Here is a 22,375-nt window from a genome sequence, read left to right as displayed (position 1 = left end):
CTCATGCATATGTATGAGCACTCTGTGGTTATGGTCTCCCTTGTGTTCAGATAGTTGAAAGGGGATTTAGTTGGGTTTCTTGGTCGGGGGGTCCGTCAACCCAACCGATCCCAGAAAACAGGGGCTTTTGTGTCTTTGGGGAAATCATGGCTTGCGCTGCAGGTGTGCCCTTTTTACTGATTTTGTTGAAGATAACCGTCATCTGCACGGCACAGGTAAATGCAACCCTTCGTTGTTCTTTTCCTTTTAGATATCCGAGTCAGAGTTTCAGGTGAGCGCTTGAATTTTCAGCATATGTAAAGAAAAATAAACTTTGCATTCTTAAACAGAATCACAAATGCTGTGAGATACTATAGGCTGCACTGCATTTTTGCATCCATCTGTACGGTCCATATGTTGTAAGTGCACACCTGTTGCAAGAAGGTGTTTGAACTGTTTGCTTAAAGTTTTTTTGCATGCTTAAACTTAAAAATGATTTGTAGTATATTTTTTACCCGCTGGATCATTTTAGTTTTCATATTACATAACCTTTGTATTAATGCATCTATAAACATATACATGTGAACTCACTATAGGAGAGCATTGTTTACTTTCTATTTTTGAACAGAGGGCTGGAGCCGGCCCTCCTGGTCCTCCCGGTGTGCCTGGAATAGACGGCATTGATGTGAGTTGATTTTTTAAAATGTGAACATAAATTAAAATATAAAACAATTCAATGACCAAAACATTATGCATTACGGAAGAGTTAGAAGTATGTTTTTCTTGCAGGGGGAGAGAGGTGACACCGGTGAAGACGGTTCGGCTGTAAATATCAGTGTGTCATACATTGATATTATAATTTGCTATATAGGATTTTGTTGCGTCTTACATATTGTCATTTGTATTGAAGGGTCCTGATGGAGATCCTGGAAAACCTGGTTCTGCTGGACTTCCTGGATCACCTGGAGCTGATGTAAGGAAACGCATTAAAACCATCTTTTGGATTCTCTTCATAACATGTTTAAATTTACATAGTCTTATATGGGAAAGCAAACCTCAGTTTCACAGAGTTCAGTCAGTGGTGGGTGGCACTCTGAGACGGGTCAAAAATGCAGGGAATTTCTCATGCCGGACTGAAGCATAGAACACAGGAAAATGGTCTGTCCAACAGACAACAGGGTTTTTGTTTAAGCACAGATACCCAAAGCCTGGACTTAATTAAAGTGGATTCCCTGTGAAAATGGAAGTAGGGGTTAAAAAAAAATCCACTCTGGTTTGAGACAGAAGGTCCATGAAGGTGTTGAATGACAGGCGATTTTGTTTTGGCATCGAATTCTGTGACTAATTGAGTAGTCATTGGTTGGTTAAATGTTTGAAACGTCAGCTTACAGAGTGACTAACAAAGTTTCACCCAACAAACCCTCCCCTAAAACACCCTTTTCAATTAAAGTCTGTCATTGTTTGTTATTGTAAGAGGTAATAATGTAACATTTCCCCTCTATGTTCTTCAGGGATTGACTGGCCCCATAGGAGAATTAGGCCTCTATGGCCCCCCAGGACAAAAGGTGAGCGACTATATGAGCTTCTCAGTTTTCTGCTTCAGTAGGGACCAGAGCTCAAATCAGTGTACTGACTGGCCTTGCAGAGGGAATTATAAGTATTTTCACATGACCACTAGTTCCTAATCTTGTCTGTGTGCTCACTGATCTGTGCAGCCAAGTCAGATTCATCAGATCCTGTTAAACTCACCGATGTTCAAACACAGCACTTCACTTGGCCTGTGAAGATTCTATGGCTTTATGTGATTTTCATAACAGTAATTGTGCAGCAGTGTGATTTTTGTGACTTTCAGAACAGTTTATACATATGTATACACACACAATTACAAATTATGCACTATACACTTATTCTATGCACTTTGTACTTAACTGTCTAGTGTATGAATTATATAAGGTTATTTTGTCATCCAACATCAGAGTTTGATAGCCCATCCCCCTCCAGTATGTAACTAAAGCTGAGTCAGTTGAGTGCATGAAGTGTCCAACATTTCACAATTTGTTTTTTTTTCGGTTAATTCGTTCGTGCATCATTTGGACATTCGAAGTGCACTTTTTCTTTTTGGAATTTTCAGTGTGAACACAATAATCACATTATTTATACTAAACTATTAAATTATGTACAGTATAATTAAATGATGTTAAGCCTAAAAAGTGACTTTGTTTAATTTAAACAGGGAGAACCTGGCAAACCTGGACCCAGAGGAGAAGCGGTAAGCCTAATCTTGCCATCGTTCAACATCTCTGAAGCCCATGCATTCAGTAAAAACACAATTGAGCAGATAAATAGTTGTAAATAGGCATAAAGCTGATCTGTATCCATCTTTGCCTTAATTCTGACAGCAGCTAATGAATACAGTTAGTCAAAAGAAAAATGTTTCTCTATGAGATTATATTATCGTATTCAGTAAATATGAATTGTCATAAGCACATTTCAGAAATGGGAAAATAATATATATAAATAAATAAACCTTCTCTGTTTTTTTTAGGGTATTGGACCTGATGGACCAATTGTAAGTAGATTTTGTTTTCATTTGATAATTTAAAAAAGCAGTGGGTGGAGTGGGTTTTGTTTTGGGTTGTGGACACAATGGTTTAAATTTGATACTTGTTTGCACAGGGACCACCAGGATCAGGAGGACTTCCGGGTGAGCAGGGAAAAGTGGGACCCCCTGTAAGTGACTCTTTTTTTAAATGCATTGCTTAAACAAGCAGCCAAATTAGCCTTGTCTTTCTTTTGCTTTCTTTTTATACTCGTTTCTGCTGATTTCTTGGTGAAATACAAATCCAATGTGTTCTTGACCAGAGTCACTCAAATAGAGCCATTGCAAGAAATAAATAGATTTTTTTTGAAAACTTAAAATAAATAAATAAGCAAAAAAAAACAAAAACAAAAAAAAAATCTGTAAAAATACCCATTTATGATATGTTAATGATATATTATAGTATAGTTTTGTAGTTCATATCTCACTCTGTCCATGAAAAATCAATCTCAGAGTTCATTGTAAGGGCAATAGTTCAGTATACTTCCTCTCATGTCAGGCAAGGCCATGAGATATTTTAGATTCATAAAGAAAAAAAGGACTTTTAACTTTATGTTTTGTTTCATTTAGGTATTTATGTTTGTTGGTGAACTATTTCTGTAGTATTTCTCTTAGTTTTGGTATTTTGTAACTTACAGTTAAAGAGTATTCATACAACAATTAAAAATTATGTGTTTCTCTTTGTATAACAGGGAGCCATGGGTGTGAGAGGCCCACAGGGACCCCATGGACCAACAGGGCCCCGTGTGAGTATTACTGTGATGTTTCAAGAATTACACCATAGCAGTGACCTTTAAACTCAAAACTGTAAATGTGTTACATTCATTTTGGGGGAAAATATGTATCATGACTTATCATAAATTATCCTGACTTCATTATGTTACACCAACAAAAGTAATTTTAAAAAGTCAGATCATAGTAGAAATAGTAGAAATATTTAATAAATAAGTTAGATAATAAGGTATAAGATTATAAGGTAGATAATATAAGGTAAAAACTGCACATTTCTGTTCTAAAGTTTACAACTAAGACATCAGTATACACAGACTAATTAGGAACATTATGTAGAGCAGCCGTTTTAATTATAAAACAACAGGGTGGCACAATTGCTTCCTTAATCAACTAATTGCCCTTTATTTCCTTTAAAATAGGTAAAAACTGTTCTAAAAAAAATCTGTCATGTTTACAGGGTGCTGCAGGGATGCTGGGTGGAACAATGGAACTGGTAAGGGGAAATCTTACTAGGTGCTCCATCAATCCTTTTGTTGCAAACCATATGAAAACCATATTGTTTCCGACATCCACATTGAAATATGTTGTGATAAACAATGTGTTATGAGTAAAGTGCTCCAAGGTGACTATTAGATATTGTTGGACTGAGTGACATAAAGTGACGCTAATTTATTTTAAAAAAATTTCTGATGTTAAGTGCTCTAATGCATGCCCACCTGGTGCACCTGGTCATCCTGGCTTGCCTGGAATGAAGGTGAGTTTTCCTGTAGATAGTATTTCAAAAGGAATGAATATAAATCAATTTATATATATATATAAATATATTATGAAAAAATGCCCATGCTTTTGAATATAATTTTTTTAAATAATATATTTTATAAACTGTCCTCTTGTCCACTGTCAGGGTCATAAAGGGGTGAAAGGAGAAGCTGGAGAGCCTGGTAAACAAGGACACAAGGCAAGAACTTTATTTACAAAAAGTCTGATAAATTTACAATGACATAGGAGGAACCTGAAGCATCTGGGTTTTGTGTACATGTGTGTGTGTGTGAATGTGTGTGTTTGATGCCAGCATGTGTCATGAAGTTCTGCAGAGTGAATTTAAATGTGAATTAAGCAATAGGTCTGTTGTAATGAGAAAACTCAATTTTTTCTCCAGCTGTGACATTTTCGAGATTATTACAGAGCTTCATTTATAATTAAAGACTGACACTCGGGCTGTATTAAGGTGCAGGATGAATTTAAATGCTGTCTATTAAAGTTCTGTATAAGAATTACACTCCACCGGTGCATGAAGAATAATGAGGGATTTGAGTGTTGTAAGAATAAGTTAGTGTGGTGACATTTAATTCACTCGTGGATGCTTGCTATATTGTCCTCAAGATGCTTTGCTCAGAATCACATCATTTACCTCAATCAAAACTTTGTAGTTCATTTTTCAGTATTACGCTAAAAGCAAGACATGTTTTGAGTAGTTTCGGATGCCATCCCTGCTTTAAAAAGAACATATTTATCTATCTATCTATCTATCTATCATAAATTACTGCCTTTTGTGTCAGGATAACATGTGGGTAATGCGAACAACTGAGTCATTGTGTATTTTGAGGATTTTTAGAATTTCAATATCTAAAAACGCTTTCTTTCTCTTTTTAGGGAGAGGAGGGATATCAGGGGGCACCTGGAGAGGTCGGAGCTCAAGGCCCAACTGTATGTGCATTTCCTGTTTATTTCAGCAATCTACACTAAATCAATGAATGAATCCAGTGGCTATATCTTGATCTAGTCTGAAAGCCTCGTTTCAATAATGTGCTCTCAGGGTCCGCAGGGAATTCGAGGGGCCACTGGTATGATTGGTACCAAAGGAGAAACGGTAAGATTTCGATAGAGGTTGATAGAAATGTGAAGTTGTTTAGTTTATTTCACAATGTGGTAAAAACATGTAGTATCAGGGAGAGGGACATTCTCATTCTAGACAGCATTTGATTGGACAAATATTTGTATACACCCCTGCATACAAATTGAGAATTCAATATATCTGTCCATTTTCAATGAAGAGAAAGACTATATTGTAAATGCATTTATATAAACTAAAAGTCATAAAACTACTGTTTAGAGAATCAAAATGTTACTAATTAATACAAAAAAAGAAAATTAGAGTGGCATTAGATTGTGTACTGCAACAGACAACACAGAAAATAAATAAATAAATCTGAAAACAATATGTTGTTATTTGTTACAGGGGCCTCGAGGTGTTGATGGGGACCCAGGCCCTCAGGGTGTTGCAGGGGCGATGGTAAGTTCTTTAACTTCCTCTGTCTTCTTCAAACGAAACCAATCTAATTTAAAGCTGTAAACAATCCTGAAACCGGAAAGTTCTGCCTCTCTATCACAGTTGAAGGCTTTGGAGACAGTCGGTTTCAGCAGTGGGCATGACTTGAAGTTGATGTCCTGAGCCTTGGGTGTAAATCAACAAATCAATATTAGCAGATATCTGAGATGTGTTCTTTTTATCTAGGGGGATCGAGGCCAAAGAGGAGGAATGGGAGAAACTGGCCCTAAAAGTGAACAGGTATGTGACAACCATCATTATAACAACAAAAATTGCACACAGTATAAGTTTAAGAGGTTTTTGTTTATTAAATTAGCCTGTGAGAAGTTGCCCATGATAAACTGGATCCTTAATAAGAATTACTCATGTAGGACATGATCCAGGATCAACATCCTTGTTAGTCCTGGAACAACATTCAAACAACCAAACAATGTTGGTCCAGGAACATGCCCTATTTGGCTATATCCTCTCATGCTAAGGGTAATACAGTACATCTGATTCTGATTTTAATGAATTTATCTCTTTCTGCAGGGACCTCAAGGGCCGAGAGGCAATACTGGTCTTCCAGGGCCGAAGGGAGGCAGTGTATGTGGTTTACCATAAACTTTCACTTCCTTTAATGAAAATGCTGCTGGTACCCTGGTGGTACAGTGATGGTAATAACATGAAAAACATGGTAGTATGGTAATTTTTGGTACTTTTTTGTTAGTGTAGATAAAAGAATTTGCTTAAAGACTTTTGTAAGCATCCTGTTGCAAATTGTCTTTTTTCCAGGGTTTGCCAGGTGTGGATGGACGTGAGGGAATCCCTGGCATGCCAGGTGCCAAGGTACAGCAGAGTCTGGCATTCGTTATTCAACCATGGCCATGTAAAAAGTGTGACAGTGGTAATAGTATTTTATTATATTTTTTTACTTTTTACAGGGTCCCGCCGGAAAACCTGGAACTCTGGGGGATGTTGGCCTTCAAGGACTCCCTGTAAGTCTTACAGTAGAAAAAAAATGCATTCGATATATGAACTTCCATAATGACTGTGAAGAAGGTCAAAAATGTTTGCCAGAGAATAAGAAAGTTACGTTTTTTTTTTAATTGAAATATTTCGCAGCATTATCGGTTTATTTTGTTTTTGATCAAATAAATGCAGCCTTAGTTAGCATACTGTTAGTGACTTCTTTCGAAAACATTAAAAACTTACCAACCCCTTTTAAATACGTTTAAACAGTATTATATCCTAACTTTCAGCTTCTTTCTACAAGATGTAGCACAATGAGTCACTTTCATTTTATCCTCGTCAGACATGCATAGCTGAATTCTGACCTTTTGTTACAATATCATGTTCAACCTGTCTCCTTTAAAGCTGTTAAGCAGATAGCTCGCTATAGCAGAGCATAAAAAAGTCAATAATTTATTTCGATTTCAAATTTGTGCATGTTGTGTCTGCTCCATTTCATGGCAGGGGCAAGATTATAAAATACCTCTCTGACTTTCTGCAGCATGATGTCAGCTCTTCATGACTAATTCACATCGTCATTAATTTTGAGACGGTTTAAATCCACCCCTTGGATTTGACTTTGATCTTACAGAACAAAGAGAAGGCATTTTACTTCCTTCAGGAGACGTAGCTTTAAAGCAACTGCATTTTGATATTTAGTGACATTCTCTTCCATATCTGCAGGGTTTACCAGGAAGCCCAGGTCCAAAAGGTGGAGCTGGAGAGAAGGTGAGAGATGCTGCTGAATTTATGTGTGTTCGGTGCAAAGTCATCACATTTTTTAACACCCTGAACTGACAAAAGCTTTTATCAGGACAATGACGCAAAAATAATTTTCCATATGTTTCAGAACCACTGACTGTTAAAGCTGAAACTACTATTTTTTTATTTTTAAATATTTTCTCCCATCCCAGTTTGCTATTCAGAGACTAACTAACTAACTATCTAACTAAATATGTAGGTTGGTTTTAGCATTTTGCCAATATTAACATTCTGGTTGATACACACTCCCATTATTTTAATGTTATGGCTGATAAATAAAAAAATGGCCAATATTAAAATCTATACTATTTTGTCTAAAGAAATTAACAACAAAACACTAAAAACAAAATCAATCAGTTGCTAGTGAATTTAGGCATCAAAAAAATTATAATGTGTAGTATGAAAAATGGATATTAATTTTGATATTTGCTGAAGATTACATTTAACAGTGTTATTTTATAATTAAAATTATTCGTTTTTTTTTTTAAAGATTTAAAGATTACTGTTATTAAGAATATAGATTTTAAGGTAAATTCTAAAAGTAAAAATCTTTTTTTCTTTTTCTTGAAAAGTGTAATACTGTTGCTTATTATGAACACTGTGTGATATACTCTCTTACAGGGTAATGCTGGACAATCAGGACTCATTGGTACTATGGGATCTGAAGGTAAAGCGGTAGGTAAACCACCCAATAGCTAATTACAGATCTGTAATTATTGTGCAGGAACAGATTGTCTGACAGTAAATGTCTCTGTTCAGGGTGAGCGTGGAGAACAAGGAGAAGTCGGACCCATTGGGTCTATTGGACAGCCTGTAAGTACCCAAAGCAGTATGACTAATGGCTAATAGACAGGCTGGATGTGTCTGTATTTACTCACCAAGGAATATTTAGCAGATGATGATAGTTTCCTTGTGTTTAGGGAGAACGGGGAGAACAGGGGCCACCTGGGCCGATGGGAAAACCAGGAGCCAGAGTAAGTGCATAATCTGAATAATGATATGGTTGTGCTATCAAAGCAAGCATCTGCCGTACTGTCATCATGCAAATTGATGAACAAAGTAAAAACCTTTGCCTGTAGAGAAATGGGTGTCCTTAGGTTGCGCAGAGGTTTCTCTTTTATGGCTCAGCATAACATGTTCAAGTATGAACCCTGCTTCAGATGTTCCTCCTAAAAAAGAAATAAAAATAGACACAAATTATAACAAATGTTGGCTAGCTATACAATTAATGTGGATGGTATAGTTCAGATTATTTGCTCCTGGTAGAGTTTAATGAGAAATGTTTGAGTTCAAAATTGAAATCTCAGATTTTATGTACAGAAATATCCAAGAAGCAGGTGATTTTCAGGTTTCATTTGTCTTAATTTGTTCTCCATTTTGTCTACACTGCAAAAATAATTAATCTTAATTAGTATTGTATGCCTTTTGTCCAGAACAAATATCATAACATCCTTAAATCATGTTCATTTTGACTGCAATGCGAAATAGTATTTTTTTTTTCATATATATATATATATATTTTTTACATCATTGGCAAATTGTTGTTTCTTGTTTTAAGCATAAAATATACTAAACTTATTTATGTATTTATTTATAAAGAGGAAAATAATCTCTCACAGTTTTGCTTGACAAGTAAATTCATCTTGTTTGAAGGATGTTTAGATAGTTAGTTACTGGAAAATGAGACAAACATAATGAAAAGAAAATGATTTTGTGCTGTGTTGGAGAAACTACATTAAAGAGATCTCATTTGCATTTTTTTTTCCTATAAGCTGGCAGCAAACCCAGAGTTCAAAACAAGTCATAGGCAGCGCTACATTTACATTATTCTATTATCCCAGTGTTCAAAGAGAAAACAAGTCATTTTGACATCCACTAAGCTCGATCGCTTTTACTTATTTAGACCGTCTGGTGCGCAGTGAATTCAAAAACTTTTCACTAATAGTCTTTTAGGGGAATTTGTGACTTTATATTGTGGTAATTTGAAGGTCCAACCAAGGTTTTAAGGATAAACTCACCTATTTTCTTTCTTTTTATCCGAAAACAAGACTTTATATGTTCAATTTTCATCCTAAGTGAATGTATCGTGATTTAAGGATGCTTAGATATTTATATTAAAAAACAAAACAAAAGTACTAAGAAAGATTTTGTTTTGACCTTTTTAGAACTTAATTTGTGGAAGGGCACATTAAGACTTAAGACCTTTTTCAGACCCACAGAATATCATTTTATGACACTTTATGAACTTTGAAATGCATTGTTTACAAACATATGCTCAAAATGTACATTTATATATTCCAGTTCATAAATATATATTAAAAATTTAACTAGTTTGATGATCTGAATCTTTTAAGTGTGACAAATATGCAAACAATAAAAAAACAGGAAGGGGGCAAAAACCTTTTCACGGCACTGTAATTGTATATAATTATCCTGCATACTTACAGCTATTTCCTATATATATATATATATATGTATATGTGTGTGTGTGTTAGAAATGGTATTTATTGATTGATTGTTTGATCAATTGACTGATTTACAGTACAATACAATTTGTAATGACAAAACTCTGAAACAATTCGCAAAACTGTAGAATAAAAAAAATTATTCAATTAAAAAAAGGCATCAATTAAATGCCTCAGTTGGAGAGTGAATTTCAGTTAAAACATATAGGCTTGGAACATATAAGTATGGAACTGTAGATTAAATCAGCAGTGTAGAAAACACTGATGTACATTCACATACCAAATGTATCAGCATTTGCCATTTTGTCCTGACCTCGCATTTTCTCAGACTGCACTCTCTTTTTAAAATGCATGAGAGTGTTTTTGCAGGGGAACTAAAGGATTCTGCAGTCTTTTCTCGTATTGACAAAGGTTTTGAACCTTTCCCATCTGTTTGGAAATCCTGCAGTGAGACAGGAAGGAATATAAAAAGACATCAAGCAGAATTTTACAGTAAATCCCAGACTCTGACTGCATGTCATCTTACATTGATTGTCTTTTCAGGGTCCTAAAGGTGACTTGGGCTTGCCTGGACTTCCTGGACCACCAGGCCTACCAGGAATAAAAGGAGATAGGGTGAGGATATCTCTGCCAACCACATTTGAAGAGATTTTTTTAAATGTCAAAATATCTCAAACTTTTCTCTTTAAATTGCTGTTACCTTTTTCAACATGATTTTGTTCCCTGGTGAATTGATTAAACCTGTGCTCCCTGACTTCTGGAAATTGAAGTCAGGAATTTTGATTGGTGCTTGTATCCTTAATTCTATATTTATTAAGGAACAGCAAAGTGTACTTGGAGTTCTGCTACATCAACATTCCTGTAACTATTACAAAAAGTCATCTGTAGCTCTTTAAAAACCGCTAACCTCTTTATATTCACTGTTCTTGCTTAATTAGACAGTGAGGGTTCCACTTTTCTAGCCTTTAAAGCACTGCAATTATTATGTGCTCCCATTGGTGTTTTAAAGTTTAAAAAGCTTTGAAAGTACAATAAAGCTTTTGAAAATCAAACTGGTCCATTTTAGATTCAATTATTTCCTTAATGCATTTGAAAAAAGAACTTAAGCACCTCAAACAGATGTAGGATTAATAGAAAGAGCAAAATTCTAAGCGTACATTGAGTAACTGTTGCTTAGTTAAATATTCATGGGAATGAATTTCTGAATGTGATATTACACAGGGTGAAGCAGGAGAACCTGGACCAAAGGGAGAACAGGTAAGAGCATGATTCACATTATCATCAGATACAGCACTGCAGAACTAAACTACCCCAGATAATTTTAAAATTAATGCAGAAAACTAATGTAAGAAAGGCTATACATGTATTTAAATGAGTTTATTGAAGTTTTTGATTGAACATTATTTATTCAGGGTATCATTCAGAGAACTAAAGCAAAAAAACAAAAATATGCCCTGTGATAAAGGGCTTTTACCATGGTTAAAGGGCACCAAACCCTTTAAAACGCAATAAAATCACTGTAACAGCCAAAATCAAATGGTTTATTGCATCTAGAATTATATAGTTTACATCTATATAATGAAAGACGGCAATATTTATTAATAATAAAAATCATAAACCAATTCTCTCACCAAGTAATATAGTTCCTGTTGGCTATGAATGCAGCTCACCCAATCACATTTTATAACCAAAACAATCTATTCTCAAAGTATTACAGTAACAGAACTAGACACATAACAGAACATAGACATCTATGTCCCTCACAGTGATGTGTTTTATTGTAGGGAGCTCAAGGTGCCGAGGGAACACCAGGAGACAATGGAGATGTTGTGAGTAAAAGCTCTGAAATACTGAGTTGAAAATAATATGAATACAGTATGCAAATGTACACTGAGTTTTGAGATATTGTAGTGCATTGTAATTCTCTTGTTGTTTCTGTACTTAGGGTGACCCTGGCCAACCTGGAGCTAAAGGAGAAGTGAGTTTTTGATCAGTATTCTTTTATGAATTTTTGACTACTGTCTATTCGGCACTTGGCTCTGACTTTAGATAATCCATGAAGAGTTTTCCTTGGCTTTATCTCAGCTCACTCTAGTGCTTAGATATGAAAATGAAATGCTATATTGTAATGATTTACTGTATGAAGATGCTAGTATTACATCTATTTGTATACTTGCGTCTCTGGTGTAAATTCAGGTAGGTAACCAGGGGGATCCGGGTAACAGAGGACCAGAGGGTGCCCGTGGGCAGCCTGGCATTGAGGGGCCTCCTGGTAGTCCTGGACCACGTGGCATGCAGGGGAACAGAGGAGCTCCAGGACCTCGTGGCACCCAGGGACCAGTGGTATGTTACCAACCTTTGAAAGAGAGAGTGATTAACAATTACACTTCATGAGCCAATTCTGTGCAAGGTTATTAAAAAAGACAGACGCAAATAGAGTTTGCCACAAATTTCTCTTCACATGTAAATATGCATTATCGATGTTCTATCTGCTTTTTAAGACCATTTTCTTGGTAGTTTTCATTGTTTTGTTGCACATCCTGATTTTGCTTTGCATGTACATTACAGTTCAAAAGTTTGGGGTCAGTATGATTTATTTATTTATTTATTTATTTATTTTTTGATACTGTTATTCAGCAAGAATGCCTTAAATTGGTCAAAAGTGACAGTAAATACATTAATAATACCATCAAAAAAATATTTTTCAAATAAATAAATATTTTTTATTTGTATTCATCAAAGAATCCAGACATTTTTAGCACAGTTTGTATTAAGCAGCACAGCTGTTTTTAAAACATTGACTTAAAATTTTAATAATTTTTTTTACAATATTACTATTTTACTGTATATTTGATCAAATAAATGCAGCCTTGGTGAGCATAAGAGACTATATAAAAAAATAGATAAATGAATAAATCAATTCTTACATACCCCAAACTTTTGAACGGTAGTGGTTATATTGCTATATATCTATTTATTGCTATTCTGTCAGCTTATTCAATGTATTCACATGTTTTTATAATGAGCTGATTTTTTGGTAACTATCGGCATTAAAGCAGCACTATGCAACTTTTGGCGCTCTAGCGGTTAATAAACAGAACTGCACACATCCCACGGAAGAACATTCCAACCGGAGCTACTTCTCTAAGTTTATGTCTATGGCGATTCACGCAGGTATGTGTTACTCCGCAGCGGTGACGACCCGACCAGGCTACAATAAATATAAGTACTTATTATAAGTGTACCGTAGTTATTCGAAATAAGACAAAAACGCGGTTTGGAAGATGAATTCATGATGTACTCGCTCATTATACACAGAAAAAGTTACATAGTGCTGCTTTAAACAACCTCATACATTTTTTTCCCAATTATTCTGTATTATTCATGTGTCCACATTGTGACATCAAAACCAGAGAAAAGATGATTTCAATCGGTACAGGGCTCCTACGGACATTGAAAACCATTAAATATTGTACAATTTTAAACTGTAATTTCCGGTCCTGTAGGTGTCTATAGTGACTATAATTTTGTTCTGTTATGCTTAATTCAAAATATACTTAATTGGCAAAAAATTGCTCTTTGTTAGTGCAGTCTTGAATGAATGAATATTTTTAATCCTTATCCAATAATCATGAATAATAGGAAAAGTTTTAGAAACTGAAAATTCAATTGCCAAAATGTGTGGAAACCCCGTAGTTGTCAGCGTTTTGTTATACACACTAATTTTGTTTGGAAAGGTACGTCAAGAAAAAAAATAAATGATCAGAAATAGTACTGTGATATCTGAAACATTCTGCAGCTTTAAGAACACTTGCATCAAATTCCAATGTTTTTCTTTGTTATTTTCTGAGGTAGAGCTGATTAGTTAATTGCCAAAATGTGTGGAAACCCCGTAGTTGTCAGCGTTTTGTTATACACACTAATTTTGTTTGGAAAGGTACGTCAAGAAAAAAAATAAATGATCAGAAATAGTACTGTGATATCTGAAACATTCTGCAGCTTTTAAGAACACTTGCATCAAATTCCAATGTTTTTCTTTGTTATTTTCTGAGGTAGAGCTGATTAGTGGTTTGAAATGAGATGAAATGATCAGAATACAGTCACATGATTGTGTGATTTTCTTCCAAACAACTCCTCCTGTGTTTACAGGGTAAAGAACCAAGTGATCAACACATCAGACAAGTGTGCATGCGTGTTATGCAGGGTGAGTCTGGAAGCAAAGATTTTTATCATTTCAGAATTAAACGTAATTTCCCTTTTAAGCATGCAGAGCCACTCTTTTGCCGCCAGTGCATCAGAACTTTCCAGGCAGGAGAACGCAAGCACGGACCACTGAAGGAAAGAGTGGGATGAAAGGAAGAAAAAATTTGTGTTTTGTTTCAAAGATTCTTTTTGATTCTACTCTGATGAGCAGAGACACTTTACTAAAGTTAAACATCAGTTCTGCCTCTCTCTAAGTCCTCTCGAGCGCACGTCGCCGATTCCCTCATGACTTTTTCATTCACATTTCACTGAAAAATTCATGTTCGTTTCAGCTGATCTGCACTTTTGCCTCATAGTGATGAGTTTTTCAGCCTCTGCTTTCCTCCGCCAAACCCTCCCTGATAAAGCTCAGTCAAGCATCGTGCTGCATACATTTTCAGGACGTTTTCCAACTGAAAGTTGAAATTCACTGTACCCTATAGCTCTTGCTCAATGACTCAGGGCCTGGGATTGGATTCTTTACATCAGGAATACATCGGTCTGCCCTTTTATCCCTTCACACAATGGAAAAGGAAGTTGTAAAAATAGCAGCAATACTGTTCTTTTATGCTCAATTTCCCATTGCAAATTGAAAATGTACAAGAACACCATTCAGAGGATGAATGAGGACAAATGAAAGGAATTGGCTTTAACAGCTTTCTGCAACACATTTTTCAAATTATCTGCTTATTCACATAAAAATATCAGAGCTGTAATAAACTAAAATAAGTCTAGGGTCTTATTTTACATCCAAAACTTACAGTATGTCCATTTAAGAGTTAGACATGTGGCTTCTTTAGTATTGCACCTGGCCTGACAGATCTACACATTTAGCATTTATCCAAAGTGGCATACAGAAGATACACATTTTAGCTTGAATTGCAGGACTGAAGGTGTGTAACGAGGTGTGCACAACTTTAATCATCAATTAGGCCTATTCATGTGCTTTGTACTAGTGACAGCAAAAAAAAAAAAACGCCTTTGAAGAATTGTTTGTTTTCAATGCTTCGGAGTGCTTTTCGACGTCACATATTTTCAGTAAAAATTAATTAACTGTTTTATTATTTATGTTAAATTGTAGAACAGTGATGGAGACATTATTATTTTGCAATACATTTCTGACAACTTCGCACAACCACAGAGGATCTGCGTAGTGACAGTTCCACAGATGGATGTGTGGCTGCAATGCTTGTTGCATGCTGTATTTGGGATAGTTCACCCCACAATTTTGTCACATTTTCTCACACTCATATCGTTTCAAAATCATATAACCAAAACAGTTTGGTTACCAGTGTTCTTCATCTTCCTTTATGTCACACAGAAAGAAAGCCATACATGTTTGGAAAGACATGAGGGTGAGAAAAGGATGTCAGAATTTTCATTTTTTGGATGAACTATCCCTTTAACATTAGAAATATGCAAATAGGAATCTTAACCCATGGTTTAAAAATGTACAGTGTGCAATATAAAACAAAGACTACACTGTTAATTACTAGCTCACTAAGCAGTTTGAACAAAAAATATTACTGTCATGACAACTCTGTGCCATGTGATAATGATGTCATTAGGTCAGATTGAGTTAGACTGCGCCATCTAGAGTTTCATGACAGAACTCTGTATATATTTTAACAGCATAATTTGTGAATTAAGCTGAGGCTATACAAAGCACATGAATATTCAACGAGGTAGCAGTGAAGCACTTTATTATTGGTTGTTCACTGGTCATAACATTCTTGCTGGTCATAACATTTCTGAGTTTCATAAACAATAGCTAAAACAGCTTTACTCAAGGATTAAAGTCGGTATAAAAAATGAACATTCACTATGTCTATTTTCGAAATGCATGTTATAGATTTTATTTTGAACAATTCATCCGTACATGTTTTTGAACTCGTAATGTTTCATTAAAATATCATAACAGGATCTTCCAGTGAAATGTCAGACTTCTCTCTGGTGATGTATGCAGGACTTCTCCAATCATTTAATCCACTTAAACTTCACCCCTGTAACCTCACATTCATCTGCCCCATTTTTGAGTGCAACACCCTCATCTTAAAATCCAATTAGCAACTGATGCATAGAACCAAGTACCTGTCCTGCATTTTGGACTTTTTTTGATAATCCATTACTCTCAAATGTACATCATTATATGGAAGAAAAGGTCTGACGCTATTTCTGTTTCATTGCAACTTTAAGTGTAGTGTACAGTGAAGGAATCATGTGAGGGCAGAACAGGAAGATGTATCGTCCTCAAGGAGGCACCCTAACATTAGTACAGAAACACAATAGACAAAACACAAAGCAGTCAGTGTGCAGTGTTAGATGACTCTAATTAGTGAGTGCAACTGCAAAATCAGTGGATAAATGAAATAAAAATGAGTTGCGCTAATAGCAGGGGACCGTTCACACTCATTAGCGCATTTGGTCTTTGCTATTTCAGAGCAGTTGGCCCAATTGGCTGCCAGTCTGAGGAGACCGGAGTCTGGCGCGGTCGGACTGCCAGGCAGACCCGGTCCCCCTGGTCCTCCCGGACCCCCAGGTGACAGCGGCTTTCCTGGGCATGCTGGTGCAAGAGGGCTTCCGGGACTCAAAGGGCCTCTGGGACTTTTGGGTCTCAAGGGGCCGAAAGGTGAGTCATTATAGGACTGTGAGTTCAGACTGCTTTTGGTCCTGGAACAACAACTAAAGCAGAGTATCCCAAATGGGAGTTCAAGAGTTGATAAAAAGCTAATAATTAAATTGAATATAAATTTAAAATAAATAAGATAAAACAAAATAAAACACTTACTAAAAAAAGCTTACATATTTTATCCATTTACTTGCATGTGACCTTTAACCGACATCAGAGCAGTGTTATTTTAGTATCATTGAGAAACTAATATAGTTTTTATTAATAGTTTGAATCAGTGTTTATTTTTAGATTTTCCACTTTCATTTTAATTTCAGTTAAAGTTTTAGTAATTTTATTGTGTTTTTTTGTCGTTTCATTTTTATTTGTTTTTAATTTTATTTTTTATTAAATTTGTTTTAGTTTGTCACTTTAGTATATCAAGTTAAACTAAATTATGAGAAATTATGTAGCTAGCTGCAAGTATTATTTTAATTTTTTTATTTCAGTTAACATTTATTTTTAAGTCATGGCAAGGCAATTTATTACTAAAGCACGATTAACAACAACAGTAAGTTGACCAATGTGCTGTACAGATTCTAAAAACATAGATAAGCAGACAATATATACACATCACTTACACAGCACAGAGCATCAGTCCAATTAACAAAAAAAAAAAAAACAGTTCGTTTCCAACGTCACTGAATATAAAACTGAATATAAAAGTAATGAAAAGGAGTTTTTTTTTTATTTTTTTTTTTTTAGGTTTAGCTTCAGTTTTAGTTTCCTAATAATCCTGCATACTGAGAACATGCAAAAATCTCAGGGTGTACGGTCTGCTGACAAAAAAGTTTGGGAACCCCTGAACTAGAGTCATGTGTGTAAAGCAGGGGTGTCCAAACTCGGTCCTGGAGGGCCAGTGTCCAGAAGAGTTTAGCTCCAACCCCAATTAAACTCACCTGAACAAGATAGTCAAGCTCTCACTAGGCATACTAGAAACTTAAAGGCAGGTGTGTTGAGGCAAGTTGGAGCTAAACTCTGCAGGACACCGGCCCTCCAGGACCGAGTTTGGGCACCCCTGGTGTAAAGGCACGGTCATGTCAGTATTTGAACTAGTGTGTGTGTGTGTGTGTTACAGGTGAGATGGGAGACAGAGGGAACAGGGGACCTACAGTTCGGGGACCCAAAGCCATGCCGGGACCTCCTGGACTACCAGGTCAGTTCTGACTCGATCTCATGTCCTACTTCCTCTTGTCAAAAATAATCATGGTATTAATGCATAAATAGAAGGGGAGTTAAAAAATATCATCTGCAAACCAATTCAGTCTGAAACAACTCAGTTAATTTCTAAAATGATGCTGGAGATAGATTTAGCTCCATCCTGGTAATAGACTTTTGAGAGCAAAGTTAAATTGGTGTTAAATGAAGCTGTCAGATGTCTGATGAATTGGAGGTATATGAAGCCTTTTGTTGTCTTTGTATATGTGCCACTGACGCTTACTGTCAGTCGAATGAAGCTGTCTGTTTAAATAGGATTTCTTGCAGTCGTTACCTAGTGCTCTAATTGTAACAGACAGATCTGCCGCAGTGCCATGTGCTGGTTTTCAGCTTTATATTTTCAAGCATTGAATTCTATAGAAACTTGCTTCCACCACAAGATGAAACCATTAAAATCTCACAATTCTGAGTTTACAGGCCATATTTACTAAACAGGGTAAATTAGCATGAGAGCGCAATCCCATAAAAACTCAGATGGGAGTGGAGAGTTCTGCAGGTGATCTGCTTTTTTGGGTGTTAGAGATTACATCTTGCAATTCTTCTGACTTTTTTCCTCAGAACTGCGAGATGTAAACTCACAGTTACAAGTTATAACTTGCAACTGTAAGATATGAACTCTCAATTCTGAGAAAAAAAAAAAAATCAGATTTGTGAGCTATAAACTTGCAATTGCGAGAAAGAAGTCTGAATTGTGAGATAAAAATGTAGTTTTATTTTTTTTATTCCGTGGCAGAAACAAGCTTCTGTATAATTAAGTACTTTAAAATATTTTTAAAAAATGTATGCTAAAAAAGTAATCACCCAAATTCTGGCATTTACTCACTCCCGTGTTGTTTCAAACCTGTATGACTGACTTTCTTTGGTATAACCGTAAAGGAGATGTTTAGCAGAATATACAGTGGGTACGGAAAGTATTCAGACCCCCTTAAATTTGGACAGGACGACTGGTTGCAATCGAGGGAAAGATGAATGCGGCCAAGTACAGGGATATCCTGGACGAAAACCTTCTCCAGAGTGCTCAGGACCTCAGACTGGAACTAAGGTTTACCTTCCAACAAGACAATGACCCTAAGCACACAGCTAAAATAACGAAGGAGTGGCTTCACAACAACTCTGTTACTGTTCTTGAATGGCCCAGCCAGATCCCTGACTTAAACCCAATTGAGCATCTCTGGAGAGACCTAAAAATGGCTTTCCACCAACGTTTACCATCCAACCTGACAGAACTGGAGTGGATCTGCAAGAGGGAATGGCAGAGGATCCCCAAATCCATGTGTGAAAAACTTGTTGCATCTTTCCCAAAAAGACTCATGGCTGTATTAGATCAAATGGGTGCTTCTACTAAATACTGAGCATTTTTCAGTTTTTCTTTTTTAATAAATTTGCAAAAATGTCAACAATTCTGTGTTTTTCTGTCAATATATGGGGTGCTGTGTGTACATTAATGAGGAAAAAAAATTAACTTAAATGATTTTAGCAAATGGCTGCAATATAACAAAGAGTGAAAAATTTAAGGGGGTCTGAATACTTTCCGTACCCACTGTAGGTGTTTTCTCCTTAAAAGACAAGAAATACATGTCGACAGACACAGAAAAATTCTAAATGGACACAAAAGGCCATAACGATAGTTCATATGTGAGATTTAGATGAGACTCCAAATGAAGTTCTTAGCAATGCATATTACTAATCAAAAATGAAGTTTTAATATATTTACAGTAGGAAATTTACAAAATATTTTCATGGAACATGATCTTTACTTAATATCCTAATGGTTTTTGGCATAAAAGAAAAATCAATAATTTTGACCCATCCAGTGTTTTTTTGGCTATTGCTACAAATATGACTGTGTGACTTAAGACTGATTTTGTGGTCCAGGGTCACATATGTAATGTAAAAACACCATGAAAATTGGTTATTTGACTTCCATGACTCTAAAATCTCATTCAGGTTTTTGTCCATGTGGAAATGCAAATGAGACTGACCTTAAGCTTTGGTCTTTTGCAATCTAAAATAAGAGATGACTGACCTGTTTCTGTCTTGCAGGTGAACCTGGAAAACCAGGATACGGTCAAGATGGGCGTGATGGAGAACGGGGTCCACCTGGTGCCCCGGGTCAGCCGGGTGTTCCTGGACCTCCTGGTTCAGCCGGACCACCCGGTTACTGCGATCCTTCGGCCTGTAATCTGAGCGCAGGTGCCGCCCACCAGTCCCTCAAAGACTCTAGCATGAAGGGACCAGCCGGAAACTAAAAACCTCACTGTTCTGGACATTCAGAGAGACTCCGCTACAGCTCTGCGAAAAGCACAAAACGTTATCGCCCTTTGCAGATAGTTTTACAGCTGTAATGCCTAAAACACTTTGCCAACTTCCTGTGTACAGAAAACTGCAACATTTCTTGATCCAAACAAATAAGACACTTTTTTTGTTCACCTTAAGTTATCTGTTGGCGCAAATGAACTTTCACAGAACTTATTGCCCATCTAATGTAATCCATTTCCTGTAGACTTTAGAAGTTTTTTTTTCCTGAACTCATACTAAATCTGCTCTAGGAAGTGAACAAACATCAATGTGGCCTTCAGACCGGAGGCCTTTTTAATTTCTGTGTGCCAAAGATAAACCTGCCAGAAATATTGATGGTGCTGGAAGTTCATAACTGAAACGGCTGCCAGAGACCTGCTGTCAGAGAGAGGATATATCTAGATATGCTGCAATATATTCTGTACATCAGTGTAAATGATTTAAATGTGGTTTTGTAAGAAATTCACTCCCCGCTAAAGAATATCGGTGATTTATTGTTCCAGGATTGTGGGCGGGAAGGCGATGCATGACCCTTTTGTGACATATACACATGAGAGAAATGCAGATGTGTCGTTTCATGTTATTTCTATTTATTTTACATAGGTGTTCGATGACGATGAAGTTTGTACAGAGATCCAAGGGAAACACATTTGAATAAATTTGATGTTTTTATATGATTTCAGAATAAATGTCTCGAACATTCTTATGCTTTTTCCTCTTTCAAGTAACACTTCCTTGTTGAATAGCCCGACTGCACTTATCTCAGCTTTTTCCACTCTCTTTCTCACTTAAATAACTCATTACATGCCAGTGCAAAAATGTTGGCACAAACACATTTCGTTTGCTCTTTCAGTGTAGATGCTAATTTAAATGCTGGCAAACTGAACTCTGCAATTAATCAGTAAGGGAGTTCCCTTTCAGTCGGTTTGCACACAAATAAATAAAGAACTAAATAACACAGAAGCATGGTCTTAAGACACGTTGCTGCCCATGAAAAGTAAAATATACAAAGTTTGATGTTAACTGGCTTGCTATTTGTTAAACTGTGAATATGATATTGACAAAGACATCGTCTTATAAAAATATTCAAGTAACACGGAAGGATGCTTTCCATACAAAGCAAAAAAATTAGAGATAAATATATTCAAATGCAAATAAAAAGCACTCCACATCTTTTCTTAGGAAAAACAAACCAGGTACACAACAAAATATACATACAACACCAGTATGAAGGTGTTTAAACAGTCAGAAAAAGGAACAGCGCTTATTTTCCTGTAAACAATTAAAGCTTATTAATATCATGAAAAATTTTCACCGCAGCACTGGCCAACACAGCAAAATCAATACAATTATTTCTTTCATCATTCTTTGCTGTGTTTGATCAAAACTTAACATAAAATTCTGATACCACTTTGAAGATCTGGGATTCAAAATCTATAGAACATGGAACTTAACCAAGTTTTGCCATTTGGAAATAAAGACTAAATGAACAAGAAACGATTAAGAGATATTTTGCATTTTAATTCGTCGTTATAATTGTTCTACTTGAGTTATGCTGATTACATAATTTGTAATTAAAAATATTTTTGAATATATTTATTTATAATTATTAGGGATGCACGATATTGGATTTTTGCCGATATCCGATATGCCGATCATTTTCAACTCATTTTGGCCGATAGCCGATATGTAATTATTTTTAATTTTGGTTAGTTTTTAACAAGAACTTATTTGTTAGAATTAAATAAACAATAATAAAGTTATTTTATAATGACTGTACATTGAAGATGTGAAAATAACTATAAATAAACTATATATTAATCACTGCATTGTTTTTTCAGAAAGATGCAGTGGAAACTTTTCTGATTTAACATTTGTAAATGGTCTAAAGCAAAAGAGTTGTAAAAATTCTGAAAGCCTTTTAGTGCTCATTTGTTTTAAAAAATATAACATATTACACATTAATGAATAAATCGGTATATATAAAATAATTTAATTTACAAGTGTCATGTTTGTGATTTGTTTTATTCATGTAAGCTATAGCTTCTGACCTTTAAATCAAAACATACTCATGATTTTATGACATCAATTAC

At 35.6% G+C, this 22,375-nt stretch overlaps 1 protein-coding gene across 1 annotated transcript; it reads left to right on the top strand.

Annotated features, from left to right (window-relative positions):
- The first annotated feature begins 59 nt into the window (after window positions 1-59).
- Window positions 60-21,145, top strand: LOC107736861 (collagen alpha-1(IX) chain-like). The gene is made up of 32 exons (XM_016548220.1): window positions 60-215; window positions 608-664; window positions 769-804; window positions 890-952; window positions 1,491-1,544; window positions 2,213-2,248; window positions 2,525-2,548; window positions 2,656-2,709; window positions 3,271-3,324; window positions 3,768-3,803; window positions 4,008-4,064; window positions 4,215-4,268; window positions 4,964-5,017; window positions 5,127-5,180; window positions 5,550-5,603; window positions 5,826-5,879; window positions 6,171-6,224; window positions 6,414-6,467; window positions 6,563-6,616; window positions 7,314-7,358; window positions 8,013-8,066; window positions 8,151-8,204; window positions 8,312-8,365; window positions 10,400-10,471; window positions 11,078-11,113; window positions 11,641-11,685; window positions 11,802-11,834; window positions 12,053-12,199; window positions 14,006-14,060; window positions 16,539-16,727; window positions 17,845-17,922; window positions 20,028-21,145. Exons 1-32 carry the CDS (start codon window positions 147-149, stop codon window positions 20,231-20,233), a joined length of 2,040 nt encoding a protein of 679 aa, XP_016403706.1. The 5' UTR covers window positions 60-146; the 3' UTR covers window positions 20,234-21,145.
- Window positions 21,146-22,375: the final 1,230 nt, after the last annotated feature.

The sequence above is a fragment of the Sinocyclocheilus rhinocerous genome, unplaced genomic scaffold (assembly GCF_001515625.1).
Source record: "Sinocyclocheilus rhinocerous isolate Xijiao unplaced genomic scaffold, SAMN03320098_v1.1 scaffold1214, whole genome shotgun sequence".
Taxonomy (NCBI): Eukaryota; Metazoa; Chordata; class Actinopteri; order Cypriniformes; family Cyprinidae; genus Sinocyclocheilus; species Sinocyclocheilus rhinocerous.
The sequence above is the reverse complement of the archived record's forward strand: the minus strand, read 5'-3'. Positions and strand labels throughout refer to the sequence as shown.